Source organism: Halyomorpha halys, unplaced genomic scaffold (genome assembly GCF_000696795.3).
Source record: "Halyomorpha halys isolate HHAL.00 unplaced genomic scaffold, Hhal_1.1 Scaffold456.1, whole genome shotgun sequence".
Classification (NCBI taxonomy): Eukaryota; Metazoa; Arthropoda; class Insecta; order Hemiptera; family Pentatomidae; genus Halyomorpha; species Halyomorpha halys.
The window spans coordinates 588,972-601,335 of NW_027106823.1; the positions used below are offsets into that span (position 1 = coordinate 588,972).

At 33.3% G+C, this 12,364-nt stretch overlaps 1 protein-coding gene across 2 annotated transcripts; it reads right to left on the reverse strand.

The window, feature by feature from the left end:
• Positions 1-3,029: 3,029 nt before the first annotated feature.
• LOC106682994 (loricrin) lies at positions 3,030-11,953 on the reverse strand. Of its 2 annotated transcripts, none has more exons than XM_067045120.1 (2): positions 8,796-9,462; positions 3,030-5,418 (listed from the first exon to the last, which is right to left on the reverse strand). In XM_067045120.1, the coding sequence occupies exons 1-2, from the start codon at positions 8,882-8,884 to the stop codon at positions 3,420-3,422; spliced, it is 2,088 nt and encodes a 695-aa protein (XP_066901221.1). In that variant the 5' UTR covers positions 8,885-9,462; the 3' UTR covers positions 3,030-3,419. The 2 variants fall into 2 exon arrangements, with proteins under 2 accessions (XP_066901221.1, XP_014279677.1); XM_014424191.2 differs by lacking the exon at positions 8,796-9,462 and adding an exon at positions 11,781-11,953 and having other exon boundaries at positions 3,031-5,418.
• Between the last annotated feature and the right edge of the window lie 411 nt (positions 11,954-12,364).

A 12,364-nucleotide genomic window follows, 5' to 3' on the forward strand; every position in this document is an offset into this window, starting at 1 on the left:
ATGTTATTCAATATAATATTTTTAAAAAATAAATAACTAATGATATATACAAAAAATTATAAAATCAAAAACTAATCATAAAATAAATGAATAAAAAAGCTAGTGACTTTCTTTTATGAATCGAGGTCATCTTATGAAAAGAAGGACTCTGCCATAAATATTTCAGTTTTTCAGATCCACTGATTTATTGATTCTTTATTCATTTAGCTGCTCAGTTATCTTTTAGGCCAAAAATTATTTTAAAAATTACATATAATTTGTTAACGTCTCAATAAAAATCATCCTTTAAGAATAACGTGAGTATATATAATGATCATTATATATATAATTTCATATACTTCAGGTTTCATGATTTTTTGTCGTCTGAGAATAAAATCTATTAAACAAGAAATTTTTTGAAATATAGGCGTGTCCAGGAAAATGAATTTACCGTTATAGGATCACGTTCACACTTTTTAAATTTTAAATATGATGGGCCTTACATGGTTAATATAACAGTTATATATATTTTTTTTAACAATTGCTTACGTCTCGTACAAAAGACGTCCCTAACTATTTAAAATGTTATAAACCAAAAAAAATAAATTAAGATAGAACAAATAGATAAAAATAATAATTCTAAGAGAGAAAAGGGAAAGTTAATCGATCACAAAAAAATGACATGGATTTAATAAAATAAATAATTGACTTTTGAAGGGAAAAGCTTTCACACTAATCACCAAGTTTCCTTCAACATTGGACCAAATCGGAGACCTCAAAATATACCAGTGCCAAAGAAAATGTCAAAATCAATTATTGAAAAATTTTACAAAATATGTTTTTATATTTTTGAGATCTAATACTATTTCGAGCTTATTGGTTTTTATTTTTAGAACGTGTTATATTTTTGTAGTTATGTCATGTTATTTTTAGATCTTACCATAAACAAACATACTGTTTTTGAGAGGTATCCTTATCAGAAAAATATTAAAAGCATAAATGAGACCGATGGAGCTCAGTTCATGGCGTTTTATTAGCGATGGAACCCTTTGTTCTATGTAATGTACAATGTTAATGTATCGTCCATGTTATGTACTAGCACTGAAAACACACTGTTGTCCATTAAGGGGTTCATACATTGGGGCAAAGGCGGCCTTAAAAAATAGATATGCTATTTTTACCAATCAAATTAATGATTCTTGTAGCTAATAAGTCGCAGAATGTTTGACAGAGTGCTAAACTTCGATTAAGTGTGTTTTTAAAGTATATTTCCACTAGCTTTACGAAAAATAAAAATTAAAGGTTCTCTCATTTAGGAAAATTACAACTTTTTTCTTGAAATGTATGTATGATCATAGAACCTTGAAATGTATTGTTTGTAAAGTTAGTAGAAATGTACTTAGCACTGCTGTGAATAAGCCATCAATATTGTATTTAACGTAGACCCTCGCTAAGATTATCTAATTTATGAATCTAACATTTTCATTTTTATGAAAGTTAAATCATTTTCTTGAAATGATTGCAAATTAGGATAGTAATATTTAGAAATTTTGTTTAGGTTTTTCCGGCCTGGTATTGACTTTTTTTCGACAGCTACACCTTGTATGCATTTTCCTCATACGTTTTATAACAGCTTTCGACCAACTTTGATCCCCATGGATGGAATTTGCAGATTCTAATGCAAAACTAACTAGCACCTAACATAAATAATGAAAATGCGTGGAATTATTTGTAATCCGTTTAGAAAATATATTAACACATTGCTGATTAACCGTGAGGGAGATATTGTCAGGACAGTTTTTCAGTAATTCAATTGTATTTTAGAAAAAAAATAGTATGCACCATATAAGCTTATTGTAACATTCTCTTTACTTTAAGAATAAACTAAAATAGTTGAAAAGCAAAGTAAATTAAAACGACTTCAAATTATTTTTTCTCTAGTGCCATGGGAAGCGCGGTGTTTATAGGCAGTTGCCTCTGGAAGTATCGGAGTATTGCCAGCTTACCTTTGATATTATATTATAAAATTAATTATAATAAAAGGAATATGGTGGAGGTGCGTTCAAAATATCTGAGATAGTGAATAAACTATGATATTATGAGCAAATGTTTCGCCCCACTTCGCAGAGCGTCATAAGGGCTTTCAAAATGAAGGAAAGCGAAAAAATTAATCTTAAATTGTAATATTATTTAAAACAAAACATGATTTCCTTAATGATTATTGTTATATTATTTCGTTAATACTTTTTTTACTTGTGATTACTTTCGTAAATACTTGTTTATGACCTTAAGTGATAAAGCCATTTTTGGATTTAGAGAAAAAAAAATGAAAACGACACCCCTAGTAACTATTAGCCTGTTGTTAATAAATTGATTTATTACGTTATAAATACTTATGGTTTTCTAGAGAGTTATGCTGGAAATCAACTATTTTGCTCCACTGCGTCGTGAAACCCACTTTCCAGCCTAGTGTCCGTGGGTCTCTTAGGTGGAGATTTCACGGTGATTGTGATAGTGAAATCCTTCGTAACCACTATTATCGTGTAATCTAACATTTACTGTCATACTATCCGGATTCGCTGGATAGTTGGTAGTAGTATCGACTATCTGCGCAAGTGTGACCAACTTATCACTATCAATGGAATCTTCGTTTTAGGTAGTCGAAAAAAATAAAGTCTCATTCTTTTCTGTACACCATTTGGACATTATTGATTTTTACAACGGATATGTTGTTAATAAATAATTTTCCTTGGAGATCTGTGGTTATTGAATTATTTAATTTTAAAACAACTCATACCCTTTCTGAACACTGTATATAACTGTATGTAATTGTATTCTTACACTAGGTGAAGTCATATTATGAAATAGGTTCCTGGGAGCATTGCTTAAAACTGTTGTCGGGTTTGACTAATCGCTCTAGTTAATTTATGTTGTATTTTATTTTTTCTTTGGTATCAATGAATTTTTTTTATAAATTTGAAGTGATGGTTAGGTTTTATTTTTGAACAATGTTATTTATAATTTAAGCAATATTAACCGTTAAGAGGGAGCTTCAATAATAGGTAAGTTATTACTTTTTTTCTTATTGATCAGTCATTTTATTGAACATATCACATTTTTTTTTAGTCTATTTTATTTTACCTAGTGTCATGAGAAGTATTTCTCTCTCTCTCTCTCTCACTCACTCACTCACTCTCTCTCTCTCACTCTCACACTCACTCTCACTCTCTCACTCTCACACTCTCTCACTCTCACTCTCACTCTTACTCTTACTCTTACTCTCACTATCACTCTCACTCTCACTTTCATTCACTCACTCACTCGCTCGCTCTCTTTGTATATATGATTTTAACTACATAATTAACTTAGTACATAAAGTAATTCAATTTCATTATAAGTACTATGATCCACTATTTTTTTGTGGATCTTTTCAGGATTACTCAGTATGGGACTGATTCGGGAGATTTTTGCGCCCAAGCTGGTTCTCTTTGGCTATTGTGTCCTCGATCCGGATGGTGCTTTATACCATGGTGTCCGTTTGAGAGAGATCCTTGATATTGAGAATTTGGCCAAGGTGGATTGGATCCGCTAACTGGGTACTGTTGATGTTCATGATATCCCTGACCTTCAGTAGGGAATCTTTGGCCTCCAATAGGGTATCCATGACCTCCACTGTTGTATCCTTGAGATCCAGTTAGGTATACCTGACCTCCAGTCGGGTATCCCTGACTTTCAATCGGATATGTACGCCCACCACTTGGGTATCCCTGTCCACCAATTGTGTATCCTCGGCCTCCAGTAGCATATTCATAACCTCCCCTTGGGTATCCTTGGGCTCCTGTAGGATAGCTATGACCTCCAGTTGGGTGTCCGCGAAGTCCAATTGGGTATTCCTGACCTCCAATTGGGTACCCCTGACCTCCAATCGAGTATTCATGACCTACGCTTGGGTGTCCCTGGCCTCCGGTAGGATATCCATGACCTCCTCTTGGGTATCCTTGATGTGTATTTGAATATCTTTGGCCTCCAGTTGGGTATCCCTGAAGTCTATTTGTATATCCTTGGCCTCCAGTTGGGTTTCCCTGAAGTCCAGTTTGGTATCCCCAAAGTCCAGTTGGGTATCCTTGACCTGCAATTGAACTGATTGGACTTCCAATCAGGTACCCATAACCTACGCTTGGGTATCCATGCCCTCCAGTTGGATATCCTTGAAATCCAGTTGGATATCCTTGAAGTCCTGTTGGGTATCCTTGAAGTCCAGTTGGGTATCCTTGGCCACCAGTTGGGTATTTCTGAATTCCAGTTGAGTACCCCTGACCTCCTCTTGGATATCCTTGGCCTCCACTCTGATATCCCTGTCCAAAACGTGTTCCATCGCTTGTAAAGTACTGCCCACCATTAGGGTATCCATGTCCACCAATTGGATATACTTGTCCTTCTGTAGGGTATCTTTGGCCTCCAATCGAATGTCCCTGGCCCTCAGTCGGGTGTCCCTTTCCGCCATTAGCATGGGGTATCCCACCATGTGTGAATTTCTGCCCACCATTAGGGTATCCATGTCCACCAATTGGATTTCCTTGTCCTTCTATAGGGTATCTTTGGCCTCCACTCGAACGTCCCTGTCCTTCAGTCGGGTGTTCTCCACCATTAGGATTTGGTATCACACCATGTGTGAAGTTCTGCCCACCACTAGAGTATCCATGTTCGCCAATTGGATTTCCTTGTCCTTCTATAGGGTATCTTTGGCCTCCAATCGAATGTCCCTGGCCCTCAGTCGGGTGTTCTTCTCCGTCTTTAGAATGGGGTATCACACCATGTGTGAAGTTCTGCCCACCACTAGGGTATCCATGTTCACCAATTGGTTGTCCTTGTCCGTTTATAGGGTATTTTTGGTCTCCATTTGAACGTCCTTGGCCTTCAGTCGGGTGTCCCTCTCCGCCATTAGTATGGGGTATCCCACTAGGTGTGGTGTTCTGCCCTTCATTTGGGTATAACTGTCCGCTACTTGGGTTGAGTGTTTCTCCTCTTGTGTACTTCTGCCTTCTACAGGGGGGTTCCTGTCCTTCAATTGGATATTCCTGTCCTCCGGTCTGGTATTTTTGGCCTCCACCCGGGATTCCCTGTCCGCCATTTGGATAATGTATCTCACTATTGGTCAAGTTCTGTTCAACAATTGGGTATAATTGACGGCCACTTGGATTGGGTGTTTCGCCGCTTGTGTAATTATGTGGTCCCTGCCCGTTAATTGGGTATCTCTGTCCACCTATAGCGTCTCCTTGTCCACCAGTTGGGAATCCTTGACTTCCAGTTGAGTATTCCTTTCCGCCTCTTGGATCGTTCTGTCCACCACTGCCTTGGTAAGACCTTTTCTCCCTGTGGGGTACACCAGATATTACAGGTGCAGCCAAAACCAAAAAGAGACCTATCACCTTCATTTTCCTGTGGACAATAAGTGATTTTTTTAAAAACATATATATTTTTGAAAATAGCCTTAGATTCGAAGGTAGTAATTTAAGTATATGATAAAAAAATATTCTATGTAAATTATTATTATTTTAGATAGGGTTACCAAAAAGTTCATTACTGTGAAAAATATATCTGGTGAAAAAAAAATATCTAAAAAAACATCACAAAATGTTCACTTACCACCCTACTTTGAGATTATTCAAGATTGTAATAATTCTAATCACTATATATTTATATTTAGTAATATTTTATTATATATATCCTAAATATGCAGTTGTAATAAGATAGCTTATGAAGCGTCGAAACAAGAAAATTAAAGTGACCCGAAAACTCAAACTGTATTCCTTACTGATGCAATATCAGTGTTGCTCAGAATGCCAAATTCCTCATTTTAATCCTTGACCTGGTCATCTAAGTGAAGAATAATAATATGTATATATTTAATATTTAACATAATATATTATAAAATGTAGATAAATAAACTATGAGATGACAAACACATTTATTTTCTTCTTTCGTTAACTATCAAATTCTTTCCTAGTTCTTGTTTATATATTTTTATTACTACTAAACATTAATTATTTCAAATGAACTACATTAAAGATACTGTAAACGTTTTTTTAAAATTCAGAATAGAAGCCCTCTCTGCCCATTTCAATCAGAATAAAACTTGGCTGATATGAAAGGCCTCAGATTTGGCTATCTTAATCACAACGTTTGAGCTGTTTTTGAGGAAATGTTAAAGAAGTGTACTATAAATCTATAACATGAAGTATTACTTACGGTAAGGCGGTTTTAGTAAAAATGTTGCGCTCACATCCCACCCACACCTTTACCTATTTGAAATAAGCAGTATAAGTTTTGTACTGCTTTTCGTTTTAGACTTTGACTGGTCACGTACAAACACTTAATTCCCATATAAAGCTCAGATTAGAAATCTTCACGATCTCGATACTTTTCTTTACAATATATTTGATGTATAGGAAAATGAATGTAAAAAAAAAAATGTAAAATTTAGAAGGGTGAGAAAAAAAATCAAATCCAATTTTCGTTTTTGAACTAAGTCTGTCACATACAAACTATTTAGTAAGACTTTTGGAAAAATGTATCTTGATACGTGCATTTCTATTGAAAACTTGAATTCGAAAATTTTCCATCTCAGAACTTTTCCTTGCCATGAATATCACATATGGTAACTGATGGTGAGATTGGACCAGTCTCAGGAGGTTCTGCTTTTTGAGGAGGGGTAATCTGCTAGTAATGAGAAAGAATATTCATGTGGGTTTTCTTCTGTTTCTATGATATTATGAGGGTGGTTTGAAAAGTTCTCGGAATGTACTAGAAAGAAGTGTCTTACCTCGGTGGAATTGCTTTTATTTTTCAACATAGTTTCCTTGTAGATTAATGCATTTAGTCCCACGATGCCTTGATCCCACCTCGAAAATGAGATTCCTCTAGGCTTGCAAAATATCTCTCCAATTCGAATGTTAGTACTTCCGTTGTAGGAAATCTCCGTCCACCTAGGAAAATTTTCAGCTTGGGAAAGAGATGAAAGTCTAATGGCGCCAAATCAGGCGAATAAAGTGGATGTGGCAACAATTCGTACCTCGATGAAGTTTTGTCTTGGTAATAGAACTTGTGTGCGGGCGAGCATTGTCCTGATGAAAGATGACTTTTTCCTTTGCCAAACCAGTCCTTTTCCTGTAGTTGGTCTGGGAGGTTTGCGTAGTATTGTCCCGTAATTGTTTGGCCAGTAGGAAGATAATCTGTCTGCAGAATGCCTTTTGCATCCCAGACTGAGGCCATGACCTTTCCGGCCGAACGTACTGCCTTTGCTTTCTTTGGTGGTGGTGACCCAGCATGTTTCCACTCCTTTGACTGCTGTTTTGTCTCTGAGGTATAGTAGTGGACCCAAGCTTCATCTGTAGTCACAAACCGGCGCATAAAATCTTGTTGGTTGCGCTGAAAACGGGTCAGATTTTGTTCGGACATTTCCAATCTGGTCCAATGACAAGAGCCGCGGCACCCATCTTGCGGATAATTTTTTCATTCCCAATTCTTCGGTTACAATGCGATACATCCGTTCAGATGACATCTCTACAGCTTCAGCAATCTCAGTCGATGATCTTCCATGACCTTTTTATGCACTTTTGCGATAAATTCTGGGGTCGTAGCACTTTTTGTCCGTCCTCTACGCGTATCATCATCTCTCCTGACCAAATTCAAACTCGCTGGTCCACTTGGGAACAGTTGAATATGAAGGAGCAGAGTCCCCCCCCGGTGTGTTCTGAAAGTCGGCATGAATTTCCTCTTTCATACTTTTTTTTAAAAAGTGCTTAATCACTACTCGAATCTCAGTTCTTCCATTGTCACAAATCACTACGCATAAAACAACAACAAAGAGTCGTCACTAACACTCACCCTACGTGTTCACTCACAGAGTGTGTGTGGTTATTGCGCGGGAACCTCGTTGCTCTAGCACTGACATCTAGCGGTGATTCTAAGAACTTTTCCAACCACCCTCGTAAAATATGAATTTGTTACCTTGGCTTACGGCCGAAAGATCATTTTTTAAAAGAAAATTCCTAGAAGTTTTACTTGTTTTTCATTCCATGTTCAATATATTGACATTTTTTTTTTCTTAAAAAGTAGATTACATTTTTTCAGGTTTACCCTTTATATAGGTGTCTAAGTTTTTTTCATTTCGGACAAAGGAACCATTTTGTGATTTTATTTAAGAGAATATCGTTGAAACGACTATAAAAATAATTTCGCAAACTTCGTCTTGATCACTAATAAAAGTTTGTACGACATTTATCACCAAGATATGAAACGTTTCTCAAGATGGTTAATTTTTTACGAATGCTGGATTATCTCAAAATATTGTAAAATAAATGTTTATATGTTGTTCTGAAGAGGTTGAAATAGCTAAATATTTATCATATTTAATTTAAATTTATAATCAGTTACTAATAATTAAATCATAGTTCATAATTAATTCATATTGTTAAAAAAGTAGTAAATAAGATAACTGCATAAAGAACGAAACATTGTATTAATTTTTTAATGTCAATTCAAACCTAAACAACATATTTCAAAATCCTACTACCCGGTCTTTACATTTATTTGATCTTTTTTTTGTTTTTTGGACTAATATTTTAAGTTTGAATAAAATGAAAAATACTGCAGATATTTCTATCTGGTATTAATGTGCTCTCCAACACTTTCTCATAACTCTCTCAGATATGACACAAATAATGTTAATTTTAAAATAATATGTTTATGTAATAATCATTATTTATCAATAGTCATGTCATAATAATATATTATAAATTATTAAATGTACTCACATGTTAGCCTGGTCCTTACTGACTTGAAAATAGTGACTGTTATCATTTTTTATTACAAATGAGACCTTTCTTATCTCATTATTGACCATGAACCTTCACTGTTATTACTAGTGTTTTCAATGCCTATGTCCGGCTATAAATTAAATAGTTTCATTGCTAACAGTTATGTGTACAAACATACGGATATAATCGAATTTCAACTCAATTCCGATTATCCAAACAAGCTAAAATTCGTTACAAAGAAGTAAAGCCAACCACAATGCCATGTTATATTGTCAGTGCTATGTGATACTGAAACAGTACTGATTAGGCTGAATTTGAGCTGAATGTTTCTTAGGAATTGTTTCTCCACTAACAATTTTTTAATGGTGTTTATGACTTAGGGCTTAGAGGTTCGGTACATGCTTTACGTATGTGAGGTCTTTATTGTGGGATGGAAAGTTCTTTGAATATAATATTGAGGAAACGGTGAAATTAAGCGAGAACATTTAGCCTTCCGGGTTGACATACTTATATTTTCAAGACCAGCTTCAAATCCCTGTAAGGGTATATGATTATTAACCTGCTTACGATTTATATGTTATTTTATATTTATATGTATTTTATTAGTCTAATAACGATTACTCAGAGACCTATAAGTTAATATGGATCAGTTCTATAAAAGGCCGTGGCTGATTTGCATAAAGGTATCTTTACATAACCCAATATAAATTTAAATAATAACTTATGGCTAATATAAATTATTTTATAAATTAAGTTGATAAAGAATTAGTAAAATGATTTCTTCTAATTGTTAAAAAAAAAACCTTAAAAATTAGAATTCTGGTGCGGTGTGCACATTACACAACTTTCACTTACCACTCAATTTGCTGATTTTGCTCGTTTTAAAACAGTAACTTCGTTATTATTCACAATTGGAATAATTCTCCTTACTATATTTCTACTTAAAGGTTAAGTAAAAAACTAATATTACTATGTCTTTGTGATAGCATGGTTGTTACAGTAGTTAAAACGTTATATAGGTATTTGGAAGTAAAAACTGACTATTGTCAAAACCATTAAAATATTTATTTTTAAATTTAGTTTATCTAATGAATTTTTGTCACTCTCCATTACCTTCAACGATTTTGTATGTTAAATATCATTTTTTCCAAATGTTTTCCATTTTTACAATCTACATAACTTTTTTTTTAACCTGGAATTTTTTTTTTTTTTTTTCTTCATTCGTTGATTATTAAATTCTTCCATAGTTTATATTTATCTGATAATAATAAAAAATAAAAAATTATGGAACGTTTTAGGTTTGTCTTCAATGATATGAACTAATGAACCGGTTGAATGTACCTGCAATAGTTCAATACTTAGTTTTGGAGGACTTGTACTGTATCTGTTGTGTTGTTCAGGTAAAAATTGAATTATTTTCTACCTGTAACTAATACGAAAATATTATTTGAAAAAAAAATTATTTAATATAATTAGTAAAAAAATAATTTGGCTGCTATTTTCGAAAGCAAAAAATTTGACATTGCAGATAATACTATTTTTCATTTAGAATAAAATACACTTTTATTATTCACTTTCAAACATCTCCAAAAGTGAGCGAATATTTTTGGTCTTTGCTCCAGGTCAGGTCATGGATATTGAGCATTTGGCCAGGGCGGGTTGAATCCCCTACCTGGTAATTGTTGGTATTGACCTGAGTATCCCTGACCTCCAGTTGGATATCCCTGACCTTTTTTTTAATATTAGATTTTGTATTTTGTAACGTTGAAAATTAATACTATCAGTAAATCAGTAATACTAAATTAATAATCTAGTTTTGTATTTAATTTACTAACCACTCCGACGCACATTGGAGCTTCAAAATTCAACTCACGTAACTCAAAAAAAAAAAAAAGAAAAATTGAAGGAAACGAACATGAAATGTAATTTTATTTATAAACTATTTTTTTTCAAGTACAAGTTCTAAAAATAACATAATTTTGTTAGAAATATACAAAAAATAATTTGTTTAATTCCTGTAAAAATTTTAGATTTGATGATCAAGAGTTTCAGTAGTTTAACCAATGCGTTTTATATATGGACCTAGCAATCCCTGAACTTCAGTTGTGTATTCATGGATTCCAGTTGGGTATCCCTTACTTCCAGTTTGGAATCCTTGGTCTCCGGTTGGATGTCCCTGCTCTCCAGTTGGGTAACCCTGCCCACCATTGCCATGATCAGACCTCTTCTCTCTTGTGGGACCACCAGAAATCATTGATACAGTCAAAATCAAAAGTAGACCTATCACCTTCATTTTCTCTGAACAAAATTCGAAAATATTCATTAAATAAAAAATAAAATAACTCCTGCACCTAAAGACAGTTATCCGAATGTTTAAAATGACATATCTAACATTACCTGTGGAATATAACGCTTATTCTAAATATAGCTTATATATTGAGAATAAATTTCTTTAAGAAAAATATATAGTATTTAATATATTGCTAATGATAATTAAATTATCTAATACCTATAACATTATCTAATACATCTTACAAATAATAAAAATGTTAATATTGTTTAAATAAATAAACTTTTATCCATTTTAGCCTCAAAACATATTTATTTTATTTATATGTCCGACGTTTCGGCCAATTCAGCCATCCTCAGGGCCATCCTTCTTTGTTAAAAATTTATCGTTGTAACAAAGAAGGTGACTGTGATGAATAATTTTAATTTTTATGTGAAAATTGACTAATTAGGGTGATTTGTTGGATTGACCTAGGCAGAATATTTATTGTTTAGGCAGAATTGTATTAAGATTGTCCCTGAGGATGGCAGAATTGGCCGAAACGTCGGACTTATAAATAGAATAAATATCTTTTGAGACTAAAATGGATAAAATCGTATTTATTTAAACAATATTAACTAGTCTCAAGAAAGTGTTAAGAATGATTATAAAAAAAAATGTTAATGTTAAACATGTATACAGGTTTTACTTACATGTTAGCCTGATCTCTACTGATCTGAATGTTCCTATAGATGTCTTATAAAGACATGTAATAATATCAGATTACAGTTGTCGGACGTAATTATCGGTTGTAAATATATATATATTTTTGTATAGCAACTATGACCTTTCTTATCCTTGTTTTTTTAATTTCTGAACAGGAACTCTTTCTTGTAAAAATATTTCTATTTAATTATGCTATTTAGTTGTTATGTTGGGTATTATAAAATGAAAAACCAAAAGTAAAAGAAACCTCAATTTTTTCATATATTCATGGAAATAATAGCGACTAAGCCAATGGTGTAAATGAAACGAAACAGTAGATTGGTCAATCGGTAAAATTACAACATGACTAGTGATTACTTTTTCATTTTTATTAAAATTATATCTATTAATTTGAATAATAGACGTAAAAAAAATTGTTTTTGTGCGCCTTAATTATGTTTTCTATTGTACAATTGATTAGAACACACCATTAAATTTCCTACAAGAATATTTATATTATTTTCTTCATATGAACTATATTCTAAAAAATATACACTCCTTGAATTGACAAATTTGTCTTATCTTTTAGGAT